At 47.7% G+C, this 18,541-nt stretch overlaps 2 protein-coding genes and 1 non-coding gene across 11 annotated transcripts in view; 2 read left to right on the top strand and 1 right to left on the bottom strand.

Annotated features, from left to right (window-relative positions):
* Positions 1-11,884, bottom strand: part of LOC122382184 (eIF-2-alpha kinase activator GCN1-like) — a 55,877-nt gene extending 43,993 nt beyond the window's left edge. The window contains exons 1-6 of one of the 3 annotated variants that reach the window (XM_043367173.1): positions 11,725-11,884; positions 6,403-6,518; positions 6,066-6,264; positions 5,412-5,607; positions 5,072-5,215; positions 4,518-4,770 (exon numbers count right to left, since the gene is read on the bottom strand). In XM_043367173.1, coding sequence (XP_043223108.1) covers positions 4,518-4,770; positions 5,072-5,215; positions 5,412-5,607; positions 6,066-6,264; positions 6,403-6,511 — 901 coding nt within the window. In that variant the 5' untranslated portion in view covers positions 6,512-6,518; positions 11,725-11,884. The remainder of the gene's footprint in view (positions 1-4,517; positions 4,771-5,071; positions 5,216-5,411; positions 5,608-6,065; positions 6,265-6,402; positions 6,519-11,724) is intronic. The other 2 variants (XM_043367169.1, XM_043367170.1) reach the window with 2 other exon arrangements.
* On the top strand, positions 235-306 carry Trnap-agg. Its single transcript has one exon. It is a non-coding gene; the product is annotated as a tRNA-Pro (tRNA).
* Positions 11,885-12,166: 282 nt separating the features above from the next.
* Positions 12,167-18,370, top strand: LOC122382190 (stAR-related lipid transfer protein 7, mitochondrial-like). Of its 7 annotated transcripts, none has more exons than XM_043367181.1 (9): positions 12,167-12,315; positions 13,318-13,596; positions 13,776-14,032; positions 14,207-14,303; positions 14,666-14,822; positions 15,111-15,271; positions 15,477-15,659; positions 15,821-15,905; positions 16,852-18,370. In XM_043367181.1, exons 2-9 carry the CDS (start codon positions 13,324-13,326, stop codon positions 17,079-17,081), a joined length of 1,443 nt encoding a protein of 480 aa, XP_043223116.1. In that variant the 5' UTR covers positions 12,167-12,315; positions 13,318-13,323; the 3' UTR covers positions 17,082-18,370. The 7 variants fall into 7 exon arrangements, with proteins under 7 accessions (XP_043223116.1, XP_043223114.1, XP_043223117.1 ...); XM_043367179.1 differs by having other exon boundaries at positions 12,217-12,315; positions 13,315-13,596; XM_043367182.1 differs by having other exon boundaries at positions 12,236-12,263.
* The last annotated feature ends 171 nt before the right edge of the window (positions 18,371-18,541 follow it).

Raw genomic sequence — 18,541 nt, 5'->3', positions numbered from 1 at the left:
TACTAAATGGCAGCACCCATATGGCATGTCATCCGTGAGCCGTTACCTAAACGTCATCGTCTCGGAGTGCCGGCGTCCGGTACGCTGAACGGTCTGACGCGTCTGACGTAAGCCAGCCGGTCCAGCCCGCCGGCCGGTCTGACCCAAATACCGGAACCGTTTGATTGGTCGCCGCACGGGTGAAAGGAACCACAGCTCGGCGCCGCAAATGGAGACTGCAACGCCCCACACAGCGGCTCGTTGGTCTAGGGGTATGATTCTCGCTTAGGGTGCGAGAGGTCCCGGGTTCAAATCCCGGACGAGCCCACTTCTTTGCACGCGAAACAAACTAATTCTGATCTTGGATTCAAAATACAGTCGAAATTCAGCCAAACCATTTTCCTCCCCAGTCGCGTTACAGCTCATTTAATGATTTAAGTTTGGTTCTTTCAACAATTCATTCATTCATTCATTGGTTCATTCATTGGTTCATTCATTGGTTCATTCATTGGTTCATTCATTGGTTCATTCATTGGTTCATTCATTGGTTCATTCATTGGTTCATTCATTGGTTCATTCATTGGTTCATTCATTGGTTCATTCATTGGTTCGTTCATTCATTGGTTCATTCATTCATTGGTTCATTCATTCATTGGTTCATTCATTCATTGGTTCATTCATTCATTGGTTCATTCATTCATTGGTTCATTCATTCATTGGTTCATTCATTCATTGGTTCATTCATTCATTGGTTCATTCATTCATTGGTTCATTCATTCATTGGTTCATTCATTCATTGGTTCATTCATTGGTTCATTCATTCATTGGTTCATTCATTGGTTCATTCATTCATCAGTTCATTCATTCATCAGTTCATTCATTCATTCATCAGTTCATTCATTCATTCATCAGTTCATTCATTCATTCATCAGTTCATTCATTCATTCATCAGTTCATTCATTCATCAGTTCATTTATTCATTGGTTCATTCATTCATTGGTTCATTCATTCATTGGTTCATTCATTCATTGGTTCATTCATTCATCAGTTCATTCATTCATCAGTTCATTCATTATCAGTTCATTCATTCATTTGTTCCTTTAATTGTGCATTCATTTACCGGTTCATTCAATTATTTGCTCATGCATTCATTGGGTCATTCCCTGTCCAACGTCCATTCATTCATTCATTCATTCATTGGTTCATTGGTTCATTAATTCATTTATTCATTGGCTCATTCACTCCATTCAATGGTTCGTGCATCGGTTCATTCATTCATACATAGTACATACATACACTAATTGATTCAACCACTCATTCGTTGGTTAATGCATCGGTTCATTAATGCATTCATTCATCTAGTTATTGATTCATTTATTTATTGTTAGTCATTCATTCACTTATTGATTCATCGATTCATTTGCTGGTTCATTCATCCATTCATTCACTATCCATGACCGCTTAAATGAAGGAATCGATCCATGGATGAATATTGTTGGGCTGAATTTAGTTCACATTTCAAAAGCCGGTCCCGTAGCTCAGTTGGTGGAGCGTTGGACTCCGCGTGGTGGGAGCACGCGTTCCCGGTTAAAACAGTCCGGGTTCGAAGCGCTACGGGGCTCTACATTTATGGGCCTCCTGACAGGTATGGCTGCGGTTGGTGGCAGGCCGTAGCCAGGCCAAGTCAGTGAGGGTACCGGCCGTGCGCGGCTATGTGCTCACGTTAAACTTTGGACTTTAAATTCTGCCATAAACCTGGAATTGCGCGATCGGAGGATAGAGGGCAGGGTCACCGCAACAAGCTTCCCTTAGCGGTGGCTCTCTCCTTGTAAATCCTTCCTATCAAAAGGTTCGGACTAAATTTATAAAAAAGCAAGTATAATTTGACATTTTTTTGCCTCGCCCTTCCCCTAGACCAACGAGCCGTCATTTAAGTTGTTGCTGTCTCCATCTGCGGCGCGTACCTTATTACACGGTTGACGGTATACACATCATTCTTCCCAAAAACGTTTTCCCAAGCGCCCTCATGAATGAATAAGATATTCTACTTATGGAACAAGTCAATGAATGAATCAATCAATCAATGATTTATTATTTCAAAAGGTTAATCAACGAATCATAATCGACATTTCGGGAGATAGCATAACTAGGATAATGGGTTGTGGGTGTTAGTGTTACGTGGTGTTATTGTCCTTTTTATAGTTGTTTACTTATTTACATATTTATTTATTTGTTTCTATTTTTGCCAAGAACGACGTGAAAAGTTTTAGCGAAAATGTCAAACTATTGCTGAATGATTAAAAAAGAGAAGTCATGAGTCCAACATTTTCAAATGGCCCATAGACCCAGAAATCGGCGTGAAAAAGTGTGGTTCGCAGACGAAAAAAAAAAACTTCAAGACGGCCACAGATGCAAAGTAGAAAATGATCACCCGGAATATTCAATCAGCAGTGTTTCAAGGCAAAAATATTGAACCAACTACCAGTTACCATGTTCTCGATAAAACTATAGCTTAACCCCCGCCCGTATAGGGGGGGTCGAACGGACCCCCCCGTCCCCCCCGGTTTTTCGCGAATAACTCGCGTAAAAAGCGGCCGATCGCGACGAAACTTTCAGTACGCTCGCGTTAATCAATTTTACACCTACCCTGAAATTTTCATGACCCTGACCCTAATGACCTTTGACCTGTGACCTACTTTTCGAGACCATGTTTGGCCGGAATCGCGATTCGGTTTATGTCAGCTCGCATTAGCAGCGCGTTTGCAGTCTTTTCGTGGTTTTAAGCGTTCAAATATGGGATATGATGTTGCTCCCATGCATGAGGGTGGGTGTCAAGGTCACCGGAAGGTCAAGTCAGGTCATTGACCTTTGATGACCTCGGATCACTTTTTCGAGTTTTACATGTTTCTAGGCCAGTTTTTGGAGCTGAATTCGAATTTAGCAACCATATAAACATTTACAAAGTAGTTTTGGTGCCTTCGTAACATGTTACGAAGCTGTCAGAGGCGGTTGCTACCTACTACGAATACCCTTACTGGTTGACCTGACCTGACCTGACCCGACCTGGCCTAAATGCATGAAGACATCATCTGTGATCAAAACTAACATGACATTCGTGATCAGCACCCCGAAAAACCCCATAGCAGCCACGCTTTACGACTTTCTAACAGGTCCCGATTTTCCCGACGTTTGGGTCATTGACCTGACCTGGAAGGTCAACCGATGACTTAGGACCTTTAACCCGCGCACCGACGGGGGTCTGCGCCAACTTAGTACCGACGGGGGGGGGGCGGATGACCGCCCCCCCCCCCTGAGATCTCGAGAACGAAGCAAGATAGCGACAAGCGGTAAACGGCATCGGATACGCACGGTCAAGATCTACAATTTTTACTAAGGTCATTTTCAGGTCAGGTCAAAGATGACGTCACAGGGGTCGAAAAAGTCAAAATGGCGGCGCTAAATATGGAGAGAGTTTTTCTCGAATAACTCTCGAATTAGTCAAGATAGGAGCAAACTAAGGGCATCATCGTGATCCTCTCGTCAATCCGCATCGAATGATATATATGTTGACCTCGAAAGGTCAAGGTCAAAGGTTGACCTCAGGTCACGTGACCTCGAGGTCATCATGTATATCATTCGATGCGTCTTGACGAGCTGAACACAATGAGACCATCCACGCGTCTGTATCTTGTTCCTGTACGGAGTTATTGGCCAAAAACCTTTGGTGACCTTTGATGACGTCACATGACCTCACAGCTGCCCAACAGCAAAACAGACCTCAAGGTAGTGAAGGTTGATCGTATATGAAGTCATGTATGGTATATGGGGCCATTCCGACCCGTTTTAGTGGTAAAAACAGGGAGTTGATTTTTCCCCCATTGACTTATAATGGGGAGGTCACGAAATTGACCTGACCTTAGGTCACCGCTATCAAAATTCCGAGATATACAAATTGTAGCTACTAATGACCTAATAACATCCTGCGACTTTCAAAGGCCTCCGACATCTACTGTAGCTCTGGCACGGTGACAAAGTTGCAAAAAAGTGACTTGAGGTTGGGTCATTCAAAGTGACCTGGTGACCTGACCTTGAAAGGTAGGAGGTTCAAACTTGCACACCATGTGTAAAATTGATAAGGGAATAGTCATACCAAATTTCGCGGCGCTACGCGCCGCGGTTTTCCCGCTATTCGCGAAAAACCTCAGGGGGGGGCGGATATCCGCCCCCCCCCCCCGTCGGTGCGCGGGTTAAATTGGGTATCATTGGCTTCCTCCCGTCACGGGCAACACGCTCGTTTTTTCCGCGAAACTCTAGCTCAATCAGGGGCGAAACGGCAAGGGGGTCCAACGGACCCCCCCCCCCCCCTTATACGTTCGCGGCTGGAAAAACACCAATACGGGCGAGGGTCAAAATCAATTTTAATCACTCCTACGTCAGCAAATGTGAGCCACTCCGAGCAAAAATGAGCCACTCCGAGCCAAGAGGCACGCGTCTCCCGTGTCCGGTCATGTGTGCCGGAGCGGTGCATCGGTACTCACTGGAGAGCGGCTTGGCCAGCTCCTCGGCGTACTGGCTGAGGTCGATCGAGAGGCCGGCCAGTATGGAGGCCGTGTGACCGACGGCCAGCTCGGGACTGCGCAGCAGCGCGCGCCCCAGCGCCGGCAGTAGCTCGCCAGAGAACTCGGCGTGGCTGACGTGGCGCAGCGCGTGTCCGCAGTAGAGCAGGGCGGCCGGCGGCGCGCGGCTCTTGCCACCCACCACCAGACGCACCAGGCCGGCTAGCAGCGGCTTCTGCGGACGGAGGCCGCGCGGAATGCGTCAGACCACAGCGGCGCAAGGCACAACGAGCATCGGTTACCACAATTAAGATGATAGGCACATGTCGCCTTTAACACAAAAAAGATACGCTATACAATCAAGACCACACCTATTCCCGAGACATACATATCCCCATTCGGTGTCATTTAAGCCTCAGTCTCGCCATGCTGGACCTTGGTTGAAAACCAAGACCAGTCTATGGCTATGCTTGCTACTATTCGGCGCCCCTATCGACCAAAACAATCATGTGCCCGTCCCAAGCCACCCACTGTACCTTGACCTGGGCGATCTTCTCGGTTTGCTTCCTCTCGGTCAGGCAGCGGCTGAGATGGGCACCCAGCACCAGGTCGGGCAGCGACACATCCGAGCGTGACAGAAACTCCACGTAGCTCGCTATCTGGGCGTCCGATCGGAGTGCCTACGAAAACAGGTCAGTGTCAGTCGAGTGTCAGGGTCAATGTCCAGTCACTAGTCAGTGTCATAGAAGCCAGTGTCAGTCCGGTGGTAAGTGTCTGGTGTCAAAACAGCGGCCAGTGTCGGCCAGGCGATCAGTCTAATTCTAACAGTCAGCGACACCCCAGCAGTTGGCGTCGCGTGCCGTCACAGCTCCTCACCTGGCAAAACATGCGGTGGGCCCTGCTGACGAGAGCCGATTTCTCGGAGGCCACCACACTGGCCAGCAGACGAGCCTGGGCGCCGGCGAGCGCCGCGAACTCCTCCCGCTGTTCGGCCGTCGGCGCCGCGAAACTCAGCTCCAGAAGGGTGCAGCACCAAGAGAACGCCGCCAGATGGGTGCCCGCCAGCGTCTTACTGCGAAAAAAAAAAACACAGAAAAGGGCTACAACTGCGCACCAGGGGCCAGGGAACACCAAACAGCGATGAAGGCTTAGCGAAAAAAGCTGACTTTCTTTAGAGCCCTGTACAAAGAAAGCAAGAGCCTACTCTGTATACTGTATACGACTGGTATACGACTCGTACGTAACTGTATACGAATATGGTTGGGGATGGCTGAGCATGGGCTCGAATGCACCAATCCTAGCAGCATATCAAATATAATGCATAATTGCATATGTATGTGTATCTCAAAATCACAAATCTTGCCCTTACAATGGGTGGAGATGAATCGCATTTCCTTGGCGTTATATGTTTTACCCCAATATCTAATCAGTGAAGCTAAGAGCATTATTGACTAGGGCAATATATCAAACGAAGGATGATCGACACAACTAGGTATTTGCTGCGATGTCCGCTATGACAGGCGTACGTACGAGGCGTGTGCGACGCTGCAGGGCCGCGCCAGCTCGGCCAGCACCGGCGGCAGGTGTTTGCCGGCGGCGGCGCCGTGGGTGGTGGCCAGCTGGCGCACGGCGCCGGCCACCAGCGCGCGCGACTTGTGGTCGTGGTAGCGGTGCAGCGTGGAGCCCAGCAGCTTGCAGATACCACGCACTGCCGGCTCGGGCAGTTCTGCTGTAAATAATAAAAATACAAATTCAAAGTGTGAAAACCATAGGTATGTCAACATAGATAGGTATGGAAATTAAAAATAAATTGGAAAGTGGCTACATGCCACTAAAAAATAAGAGAAGTAGATTTCAAATCACATACCTGTCTTGATTGCCTTTTCCAATTGTTCAAACACATGCTTTCGCTCCTTTAAACTTGCAGACCCTATTCTTCCAGGGATTTCTTTCAGCAATGCTTTTATTTCCTCCATTTGTCTCCTGAAAAACAATAGTTCAGGTAAGCTTATCCCAGGGTGATTGTCATTTGGCAGAGGCAGCAGAAAATACTGAGATAACAAGGAAATAATTAATAATAAGAAAATAAATAATCAAAAATAAAACAAATGAAATAAGGATAGCATTCTAGTTCCTACCCATATTCATCTTTCAACAATGCATATTGCCAATTGAGCCATCACTTGATAAAAGCCTTATCATTTAACAGAAAACAAAACTACACAGAAACTTATAATCTAACATGCACAAAACAAAGGCAAATAGAGCATAAAACAAAAGGTTTTATGACCAACTCATTTAAAATGACTGAGACAGAAAAAGTAGCCTGTGCCCCACCAGGCTCCTCCAAGAGTGCAAAGTATGCAAGTACCTATGGCAGCAGATTTACCAAGCCAGACTAGCCAAGGTGCTAATTCACAGATTGACAGCCACAGGTCTGCATCAGCCCATACAAAACAGGCTGTAAATCAGTAAATCTGCACCTGCACAGCTGAACACAACCAATTAAATTCACAACTAAAATTGAGAAATCTTCATTCAGTTAGATAACAAAACTTCAAAACAATAGCATATAATATCTGTCTGGTTCATTGTGTCCCACATATATCACTGTTTGACAAAGTCATGCCAGCACAGCAGTTTAACACAGTGCTTAGTTAGGGCCCAAACTTTCCAAGGTAAATCTGGGTAAAACTTCAGTTTTTTACTAAATCTGCATTTTGCATCACACCATGTGCAGTCTAAGTGCCCAGTTACAGACAAGATTGTGTTGACATTGCCATCCAACCTGCATGGTGAGCAATGTGGATTTGAATTATAAAATTGTAGTAAAACTGTTAAACTTAAGATTGTTCCAGGATAGGTCATAATTCAAGCCTGGTGGGTGCAGGGAAAACAATAAACATAAGCTGGTGTACTTTTCCGGCCTGGCTAGTGCATCTTGTCAAACTTGCTGCCATGTTTTGGGATGACAGTGAAAACAGGGCACCTGAGGCGATTTGATCAAGGCTCTAGAAATTCACTCGCAAGTCGCAAAAACCATGTGACAATCGCTGTGTGGAAGCCGGAAGGCATTGAGAAGGGGGGAACTTCTCAATTGTCATGTGTCCAAATATGCCCTCCTGCACCCTGTTTTCACCAGTGTCCATGTTTTGCAGCCTGGATTGTCGTGTTTGGACTTTGGAGTCTAATGATCCAGACTTCCTGTGCTGGGGGCCGCGGGGGCAGGGCTTGACATCAACTATTAAAGTAATCCTGAATCATTTCCGAACTAAATTACTTCTACATTTAAAACATGGGCCAAATATCCTGAAAACTGACCATATAGTCATAAGATTTAGGAAAATTAAATCATTAAACATTAACACTGAACAGACATGCAGACGGGAACCCATAAACAAAAGTTCATAAAAGCAAGTTATTTCTATATCAATTCGCTCTTACCTCTTACCTCGTATTCTTACCTCGTTGGGTTCCATCATGTCTTGGGTTTCAGGATGGCAAGAAGGAAGGCAAATGAGGAATGAGAGAACCCCAAACACAAGAGACGCGCCAGTCCTACGTTACAAAGGCTTTCCTAATTCGTGCAGTTTAACATTGACTGGAATTGTGCGTCTCATCATAGTAAAGCCTGTTGCTTTTCCTATGTTCAGAAAAAACATACATACAATATGAGCACATTGTCGCAAGCATAATCACAATGTCGGGTACCTGTCAATCTAAATAGTTATAAAGGCTGTCTGTTATACATGTGTCAAGCAAGCGTTTGAAACTGGTAACATCTGGTGCGCACACAACATCATATGGCAACGAGTTCCAGAGTGAAATACATCGAATGGAGAAAAATCGTTTTCGCGTGTCGGTTGCTGTGACAGGGGGAAACACTTTGTGGCAATGGCCTCTAGTTCTAGCAAGGGATGGGCGTAGGAAAAGATCAGCGGGTGAGATACAAGAATAACCATTGAAAATTTTCCAATACTGGATCAAGTCTGCTCGTAACAGCCTGCCTTGTACCGAGTACAGTTTCAAACTTTTTAGTCGTTCGCCATACGTAAGGCCCTCCATACCGTCGATGTGCTTCGTCCACTGCCGTTGAATACGCTCTAGTGAACGAAGATCCATCGCGTATCCAGTGTTCCATACACATGAACAATATTCTAAAATTGGACGTATGTGTGTTGTGAACAGAAATATCATGAAATTTGGGGTGCGACACACTGTAGATTTCAGGAAACTCTGCGCCAGCCCTCCCGCTTTGTGGACGGTAGATTGTATGTGATCATGAAATCTCATGCTAGTGTCGATTATTACACCCAAGTCAGTGGCCCTGTTAACCACTGGGATCAGATTTCCATCCAAGTAGTAGGAGGGCTGGGTTAGGTTGGCACAGTGTCTTGAGAAACGGAGTACGGCACATTTTTTAACATTCATGTTGAGGCCCCACGACAACGCGGTAGCATGGAGAATATCTATGTCATTCTGCACGGCCGCGTCAGACAGAGGGTTTAAGACGGGCCTATTACTGTGTTTGACACAAGTATAAATCTTGAGATCGTCGGCAAATATCTTATAACTGCTTTTTAGTGAGGATGCAATAGTGTTAACATAAATCAGAAAAAGGAGAGGACCGAGTACCGATCCTTGCGGGACTCCGCTAAGTACCGCTTTAGGTTGACTTTTGTACCCTTTGACACACACTCTCATGGTTCTACCTGTCAGGAATGATCTGATCCACTTTAGGACATTTCCCTGAATTCCAATGCTTTGTAGTTTGTCAATCAACAGGTCGTGTACCACCACATCAAATGCCTTGCTGAAATCGAACAGTATGACATCACTGACAGCCCCGATATCAATCTGTTTAGATACTGTATCATACACTAGGAGCAGCTGGTCCATAGTAGTCCTACCTGCTCTGAAACCAAACTGGTGGGGATTCAGGAGTTGGTTGGATTCTAGGTAAGATGTAAGAGAATCACACAGCAAGCGTTCCATTCTCTTCGAAGAAACGGATGTTAGACTTATAGGTCGGTAGTTAAGTGCTTCATATCTTTGACCCTTCTTAAAGATGGGAACAACCAAGGATGTTTTCCAGTCAGAAGGTAAGGAACCCTCCTGGAGTGATCTGTTAAAAATAACTGCAAGGGGATAAGCTAAGTGAGTGGCACAGTTCTTAAGTAAGAGTGGGTGGATGTTATCAGGCCCCATGGCAGAGTTGCCATCTAGATCTAGAAGTACTTTGAGAACATCATTCTGGGTAATACTGATGTTATGAAGTTCCCCAAGGAATCGCTGGTGAGGAGCAGGGTTTCCTGGGATTGCTCTGGTGTAGACAGAGGAAAATGAGTCAGCAAATAGTTCAGACATACGACCGGGATCATCAGTAAGTTGTCCTGAAGGAAGTCTCAATGGACCCACTGAGGGGCGGCTCACCTTCTTCTTGCGGATGTATGAATGGAAAAGCTTGGGGTTTTCCTTAGACTTCGAGATTAGATCCTCTTCATACTTAGCTTGGGCCTGAACGGCAAACTTACGACACTGCTGATTTAGACTGGCAAAACTGGCATACATAGAACGAGCCTCACCAGAGTGACGACCAAGCTGATGCCTTACCGATTTATAACGGGACCATGCAGCATGCCTTCGTTTGATTAGGCTGGTGGGAGGATTGGTTGACCAGGGAGGCCTACCTTCACTAGGTGGCTTAAGTGGAATGCATTCTGTGCACACATCATTGAGTATCTCGGCGAATCGCTTAAAGGACTGATCCGAGTCTAGAAAAGCTAACTCTAGGTCCCAGTCAATGTTACTGAGCATACGATTTGCTGCTTGGTACTTACCCCTGTGCCAGGCTCTCTGAGGGATGATATGTCCAGGAACTGAGTTAAGTGATGGTGAAGCATCAAATATGTAATCAAATGAAATAGCACAGTGGTCACATCCAGGCAGTGGGGCCATGATATCGAGAGATCCTATTCGATCTGCCTCCGAGGTAAAGATCAAGTCAAGGATATTTCCAGATCTGGGATATGTTGGCTCAGAGATCCATTGATGGAGACCTAAGGATAGGAATGTGTCAAGGAACATCCTTTCTAGTGGGGGACAATGGGACACTTGGATTGGCCAATCAATACCAGGAAGGTTGAAGTCACCTAGGACAATCACTTCTTTTCCACAGCAAAAGTGAAGTATGAACTGGTTTAAACGGTCATTTGAATCTGGTGAGTTAGAAGGCGGTCTATACACAATAAGCACGAATGTATTGAGTGAACTCAGGCGAAAGGAAAGGAGGTTAGGTAAGGGTTGGATTATATGGTCGATACTCAATCTGTTTTGGATGTAGCAGCACACACCATGCTTTTGCACATGCCCACAAACATCATGACGTAAGAGAGTGTAGCCAGGTATATCAACAATAGAACTAGAAATACTGGGCAGTAGATGAGTCTCAGTAATACACATAATATCCCATTTGAGTTTGGCATGCAAATCTACGAGCATGTTAAATTTGGGTGCCAGACCATTGATGTTTGTGTGCATAATACTAAGAACATTGGTGGTGTCAGTGGCAGATTTAGCCTTACAGTCTTGGTTCCGTTTTAGTTTCCCTGGGAGGCAGGGGGTGGTGCACCCACAGAGGGGGCAGTCCGTGTGTCTTGTCCGGTGTTAGACTGGGCTGAGGGCAGTCCAAGAGCCTGCGCCTGTTCTTGTTGACGGGCCCTGCGACGGGCAAGCAGTTCTGATCTCTGTGCATAGGTCAAGTCTCTAGATATATAGACTGAGGAGTAGTCAGTGTTTCGCAAAGCTTTTGCCTTGTCTAACACAAGCTTTCGATTCTCACTATTCATGATCTTTGCACGATAGATATGTGGGTGGCCAGGGATGGATGAGATGTCAGTCAGCCCAACTTTCGTGCCCATAACCTGATCAGTCAACTGTTCGAACTTTGAGGCTAGATCAGCTGTGGAATCGGCATGGAGGCCCTTGATTATGACAGACTGTTTGCGCTTTTCACGCTCTCTCATCTCTTTCATTTCCTCATGAACAATGGACCTGTAGTCGGCAGCAGGCTGTTGCAGTCTTGGTGGTTCAGGATGAGGTCTGGTTGAGGGAGTGGAGGCTTGAGCCGACACTGATGCTGTCAGGGTCTTAACTTGGTCAACAAGGTCCTTTACTGTGCAGCAAATACCTTTGATCTGCTGGAACAGTTGGGCTATAACCTCATTTTTAACCTTCAAAAGTCGAGCTTGAAACTGCCAATAGATAAAATCCTAGCACCGGATGTGTCCAGCCGGCAAAATTCTAATGCAAAAGGAGGTACACAGAGGGTTAACCGGCTACGCATGTGTTAGAGCCTGGGCAGATTGTAGGCGTTATTCAGCGTCACGATTGTCGAGACATGCAGCAGGATAAAGTATTATTTTTACCATATTTCTTCTAAAGGGAAATTTTTTCCTAGCAAATCCCTTCTAGCAGTACTTCGAGTGTTTTTTCATAAAACTTATTGAGAAAAACGTACCTGAGTTCCTTTTTATGCATACATTTAAGCAAATAAACAATCATTTTATTCAAATGAGCTAGCCCGTTAATAGATAAAATTCTTTCATACTTTGAAAACTCTCTACAATGCTGCCATATTCTGCAGAAATGTAAACTGGCGCATGTAAGACGTGATCTAATTATTCTTTTTCACGTGTATTGCGAAAATTGTCAGCCAAGCGATTTTCCGTAGGTACCCACAGATCAAGATAAATTTTGCTGTGTTTGTTATTTATTAACGGTAGGTATTTGGGACAGCTTTGTTATGTCAGGAATGATTAAGCCACCTCACGCCAGATTGTTAGGTACTAAGGCATGACGTTGACGGGAGAGTTGAGCGTTTCAGTTTACTGTGAAAACGAAAAATCGGCATGCTGCGTAAAAATTCAAAGGTTAAAAACTGATGGAAAAGAAAAAGTGTTTCAATGCATTTGCTGGCTCCCCTCAAATACATATTACCCTTCGTCGTTAAACTTTGGCTCAGGTATTGATGCTGTAGTTCAGTGTGGGCCCTCGGCCGCTGTTTCATGGCACTGTGCCACAGCATGCTATGTGTCGCAGTATATTATGTTTCCATGGAAATATCAACAAACTGATGCTTGCAACACAGAAGCATCAAGGCGAGTTCGTATCAACCGCCGCACCAAGACTGTGGAGCAGAGTAGCGCACTGTAGTGGCATGCATTGAAACTGAACAGGGCCCAGGTTTCAAAGAATGGCAATATCAATGAAAACTCATCATTGTGGGGGTACTAAGAGTAAGCTGATGTTTGGTGGTGTGAGCCTGTAAATTTTCAGAGTGGTGTGCAGATATATGCTGTTTGCATTTAGTGGTCTGTACTCTGTGGTCCCCAGCATCAGCATGGTGCTTACCTACCTACTGTTAAGACTTAAGTGTGTAGAACTTCTCTACTGACTGCTGATGTGCTTTTTAAAAAGAAAAATGATGTATAGGAGACAATGGAGTGTACCAGGAAATAATTGACTTTTTTATCTTGCTACTAAACAGGTTAGATTTTCACTACCAAAATATGTTTGTGCCCATTTTTAGTAAGGGTTTGAACATCACTTTTCTTGGCTCTTTTTGTTGTTGCTTACCTAGATGCTCACAACCAAATCTCATGTTATCCACCATATCTATCCATTTTTTCTCTATCTATATTTATCCTATTTAAATTCTATAAGCAACGAGCCTTTTTATGCAATGAAAAGTTGTGCATTGAATGGTGTCTCCTCTCAGCAGGTCAGGATGCTGGCCCTGCTGAAGGGCGGACGGGCGGCGGCGACCGCCTCTGCGTCGCCGGTGGCGCGTGCCGCCGCCGGCCGGCTGCAGCCGCCGCTGAGTCAGACGGCCGCCGGCCGCAGCCAGCCGCTGGTCAGCAGCGCGGCGGCCGCCCAGCAGGTGCTGTCGCTGCACCGCCGGCTGCTGGCCATGCTGCGCCAGCAGTCGCGCGCCCTGCTGCGGCTCTCCGTCATCCAGTGCGAGTTCGTCATCATCTACAGAACTCGGCGTACCATGCAGGTCAGTTGCGGCGATCGAAACACGGTATCACCCTCGAGTAAATAGACAAGGAAAGAACTTGACTGGCTTCAACCTGTGCATAAAACGCTTCATATGTGCGTTAGTGCTATGTTCATATGTCGAGTTTGATTCTGTTCCGCTAACAGCTGTAGCGGGTGACGACGTGACGCTGCCGGTAGCTGTTCGAGCTCTACTCGGGTCTGTACAGCCGCGAGGCGCTGCGGGAGATGCTACGCGCGGTACGCCGGCTGCTGGCCGCTCAGGGCCGCCGGCTGCTGCTGAGCGCCGCGCTGGTGGTCGGGACTGAGGCCACGCCGTCCCCACCGCCGGCCGACGGGCAGAAGGCGGAGACGGAGAAGGAGGCGGAGCAGGAACAGGAGACGGGAGGAGCTGACGGTGATACCGAGGATGCGGATCAGCCGCCGCCTCCGGCACGGTGAGAAGGGAAGGGCGGTTGACCCAGTATTGCTCAGCGTTTGAATTGGCCATTTTAGCCTGGATATTTTTGTTATCAATACTAAGCGTTCATTCTGCCTGTCAATGAAAAATGGAAATCCACATGCTTCGTACTACTTTTTTGTGCTACTTAGTGGACATTCACCGTTTTCAGGCACGGTTACGAGGGCGAGTTCGAGCGTTTTGCAAAACTTTGCAAAGAAAGCATCATTTGCCCCGAGTGCGGAAAACGTCAGGTGCTTGACAGACAGGTGAGAACTTATGATCTCTCGGCTAAGGGGTATGTGCTTTTGCTATTTATGTAAAAATCCGTGATATTACTCCAAATGAAACTTATTTTCTGCGATCGTTCGTTGTCCATTTTGCGTTGAAAAGCGTCTTCCTTAATTTTTTTTTTTTGGGGGGGGGGCACTGCATTACTTAAGCATAACATTCTATTCGGGGAGAAGTGTAGTTTGGAAACAGACACAAAAATCACCCCAATTACTTTAAAGCACACAATCGCTATGAGCTCTGACCATTGACCTCTGTAAGTACAATACCTACCTAGTAGGTATTATAGAGGTTAATGGCTCTGACCCGTGCCTAACCGCCGCTCGTCCCGCGGAGACAGGTGGAGAAGATCGCCTACTGCGCCTGCGCCAACGGCGGACCGACGGCGGCGGTGAACCGGGGTCCGGACGCCACCTGGGAGCCGTTCATTGAGCGTAATCACGTGGTGGTGTGGCGTCAGCGTCACGGTCAACAAGACCACCTCTACTCGTACAAAGGTGCGGGGAGCGGCCGATGGGTGGTAGGCCGGGCGGATTGGGCAGTGCTGCTACTTGTGGGTGGACATACCCGCCCGGCCTAGAGTGCTTGTTACGGCTGCGTAGTTTTTCACCACAGCCCCATTTTTATTGTTACCGATGCATAACCCCGAACCCGGACTCCGAGCAGAACTCGTTACGTCATGTGTGCATTACTTATATAATATGATGGCGATGGCCTGGTGCGCACATCCCTCGCCGATTTGACACGGCAGTGTGATTGACCGGGTGTGCCTCCCGCTCCGGCAGTGTACGGTACCTATGACGATGTGACGGCCGAGTCGTTCTTCGAGGTGCAGCTGAACACAGAGTACCGCACCCAGTGGGACCCGAGCGTGATGGAGCTGCGCGTGGTCGACCCGAAACCGGGCGACGACGGCGACGTCATCTACTGGCAGGTCAAGTTTCCGGTGAGTGGCAGCCATTGGAACCGGTGGACGGAACCGAGAAGATGCCGTACTCGTCTAGACACGCTTGCTTGACGAATAATATTTCGGACACAAGGAATTATGACGCGAATTTGGTTTGCACGCTTTGCTGTTGTGAGCTCGTCACTGTGCTCGTTCATGTAGGTACTCTGTCGCCCCGTGACCACCAGTCTCCTGCCGTCCTCAGACCATGTTCCAGAACCGGGACTACGTGTTCGACCGCTCGTACCACGTGGACCGTCGAGCGCGCCAGATGACCATCGTATCGCGCTGCGCCGCCCGTGACGACTGTCCCGAGCGTCCCGGCGTGGTGCGCGTCAACAACTACTGGTCGGTCATGGTCATACGACCGCACACCAACTTCGATCAGGTCAGTCCGCGAACCAGGCCTGGGCTTCCGTGGATGAGGGGTCGTTGACGGTCTTTGTGGGATATCAAATGGTGTTGACGTGCGGTGCCGGTGTATCATATGCTTATTAGTTTGTTGTTCAGTCGTCTTTTTGCTCAGCTTAGCGACATTGTCTGTTTCAGCCTGGAATGGACTTTGGTCTGACGTACTTTGACGATCCGGGCACGTACCTACCGCCGGTCATTACCAACTACGTGGCCGCCACGGGTAAGTTCAATTAAACCTATAGTTAAATACCCCCCGCACTACTCTCTTACAACGCACGACCTGCCTACGTACTACGACGGTTCATACGGTCGACTCCCACTGCACACCCCAACTCCGCCACCATCAGTTACCACACTACCCGCTTACCCCGAAGTCCGAACCAATGTTGAGTTGTCCCAACTTCCTAGACCACTGATAATCCGCTTCCGGTTTGCGGTGCCCCTTCCTTTGGCTGGACTGTCCATCCATTATTGGTGAACTACCACAGACCATTTTCCTGCAGCGGCAGGAGACTGCCTCCGCGGCACGTGTTATTGTGAGGCTGCCCATCAGATCGATCCTGTCACTCTGTTGACGACAGCCGCTCGGATCGGGGCCAGCCGGTGCGACATTTATGGCTGTTTGCCAGTTTTTTACCCATCGTGCGTCATAACCTCCCTGATAGCGGTCTAAGGGAACGTTTATAGTTGACAAGATTTAATGCGAGATTCAATGATCTACTTTGAAGTGATGAGATGTTTGCATTATGTGTGTTGCAGCTCGACTACTGTTTTCAATTCAAGGATGTGGTGCTACTGAGAATGCGTCACGAGCGTCAAATTCATTTTTTTAATAGGTCATGACAACAAATTTTAAATTGTTTCTGTTTTGGTTTTATTGGAAAGTATATTTGAATCATTTGTTTGATGATTGATTTGGTTATTCAAGAGAATTTGACAATATTTGTTGCTTGAGTTTTGATCTTTCGATTTTGTTACAATCACATGTCGCTTTCCTCTTGCCGGCTGCGTCTGTTACTGTTAAAACCAGTAAATTACCATTAATATATTACGTTTTATCGTACAGTTGTTCTCTTATCCCGGCGGCGGAAACAACGTGTTTGGTTACCTGTGACCTTTAGTTGCTGTTTTATCTGGTTGAGTGATGTCGGCTTTCCGCTCGCCAGGTCTGCCGAATTTCCTGGAGCGTGTGGCGGACGCCGCGCGGACGGTACACCGTCAGATGGTCTCGGGTCAGGTGACGGTACCCCTGCAGTTCCTGGAGAGACCGCCCTCCGAGGGCCCGGCCGCCAGCGCCGCCGCCCCGCCTCCACAGCAGCAGCGGGCGGCCACCGGCCGGGCCGAGTTCACCTCCTACAGCGCCCGAGCCGACTTTGTGCCGGTGGGGGCCGCCTGACAGCGACCGGAACGGGAACAGACTGAGGGGGCGGGCCGGACCGAGTCGTGAGACAGCGAGAGCCGAGTCTAGCCGGGCCCTGAGAGAGCTGAAACTGAGCCGGGTTGTATCCTGAGGCAGCCTGAGCAGCACGTCGGCCCCTCGTGGCCGTGGTGAACCCGCAGGACCCGTGGGTGCGGTGTGACCCGGCGTCTGAGCAACCGACAAGATCTGACTTGTTACCCACACAATACGGATCGATCAGAAAACGAGACCCATTGTACCGTATTAGCATATACCAATGTTATCGAACTCACTATGTGAGAACTGACCATTATCATCGCAGCTCTGAGCTTGGCTTGGATGGTTATCCGTGAGATGTAATTAGAAGGTGTATGACCAACGTCTGTTTGTTATGGGGCGATGCATCTGAAGTATGTATCTGCAATCGTAAGCATGTGAAGTATGAATGGATTTCGATCTTTTCCAGCTGTGACTGGTGATTCTGAGTAGCTGCGATTGCGTACTAACTCCTGACAGTGTGCGTGAGCGTTTTGTAATCAGTTTAGGAGTTCTCGCTTGGCTTTAGTCAGTCGTGTGATATGGTTTGTCGTGTACGCGTATCAGGAGTTTTCGAATGTGTCTCCAGTCAGCCTACATATTCGCATTGTTGCGCAGTCAAGTCAGTGAGTCAAGAGAAGTAAACTGTGAACGCCCGGGCCGTCGGCAGTTCCTGCATTAGATAACGAAGCGCTCCTAGCCTGGGAGTGTTTGGACCTCAGACGCAAGTCAATGCCACTGTATGGCTAATACCTCCGCGGCTCTCGGCCCGTGGCCTGCCCACATTGTGATACCATTTAGCCAGTCTCCGTTAGCCGCCCCCTACTGACAAATTTGTTGCTCAGCGGCGGTAGCGCCGTGAAGACTTCATTCGGAAGAGCCGAGTCAGTGCGGTCAGAAAGAGTGGGTGGATCAGTCATCCATGTTACTGGCGTCTAACGTTTGTAGCAGACAGAATGCAATGACCGAGCGAGGTCGCGAACTGTGCGGCAGCGATGACTGGTCCATTGGCCATCGCGCCGCCGTTCACGGCCGAGTGTAGGGACTATAGTGTGTGTGCGTCCGTATCTGCAGCTGTGGAATGGCCCGGTCGGTGCCCTCATGCGTGTGCTACAGACTCACATTACGGCGTAGCGATATGAATGGCAGTCACCAGGAGTGTTCATTTTAAATGTCATCCGGGCCACAGTGTAACTTCTTGCCAGTTATTAGAACGTGGCACGTTTTGGAATATATATTTGAAACGCCAACTTGTTTATAAAAATCGTCCATTTAGGTGTCGGTGGAGCGTAACACGAGCCCCGAGACTCCAGCGATGCTGCAAGGATGTCGAGCAAGCTTAGACTGCCAAATTGGTTGATCAGCTCACAAAACGTAACTGCTTAGACCCAGTCTCATGTATCCGCATGCGATAAGCTCCG

The sequence above is a fragment of the Amphibalanus amphitrite genome, unplaced genomic scaffold (genome assembly GCF_019059575.1).
Source record: "Amphibalanus amphitrite isolate SeventyFive unplaced genomic scaffold, NRLGWU_Aamphi_draft 000135F_arrow, whole genome shotgun sequence".
NCBI lineage: Eukaryota > Metazoa > Arthropoda > Thecostraca > Balanomorpha > Balanidae > Amphibalanus > Amphibalanus amphitrite.
The sequence above is the reverse complement of the archived record's forward strand: the minus strand, read 5'-3'. Positions and strand labels throughout refer to the sequence as shown.

Bases quoted from the DNA above. Each gene is read 5' to 3' on its own strand.
- LOC122382190 (XM_043367181.1), top strand. From the start codon at position 13,324: ATGCTGGCCCTGCTGAAGGGCGGACGGGCGGCGGCGACCGCCTCTGCG. The intron at 14,033-14,206 runs GTGAGAAGGGAA...CACCGTTTTCAG, and splicing joins CAGCCGCCGCCTCCGGCACG to GCACGGTTACGAGGGCGAGT. The intron at 15,660-15,820 runs GTCAGTCCGCGA...TGTCTGTTTCAG, and splicing joins CGCACACCAACTTCGATCAG to CCTGGAATGGACTTTGGTCT.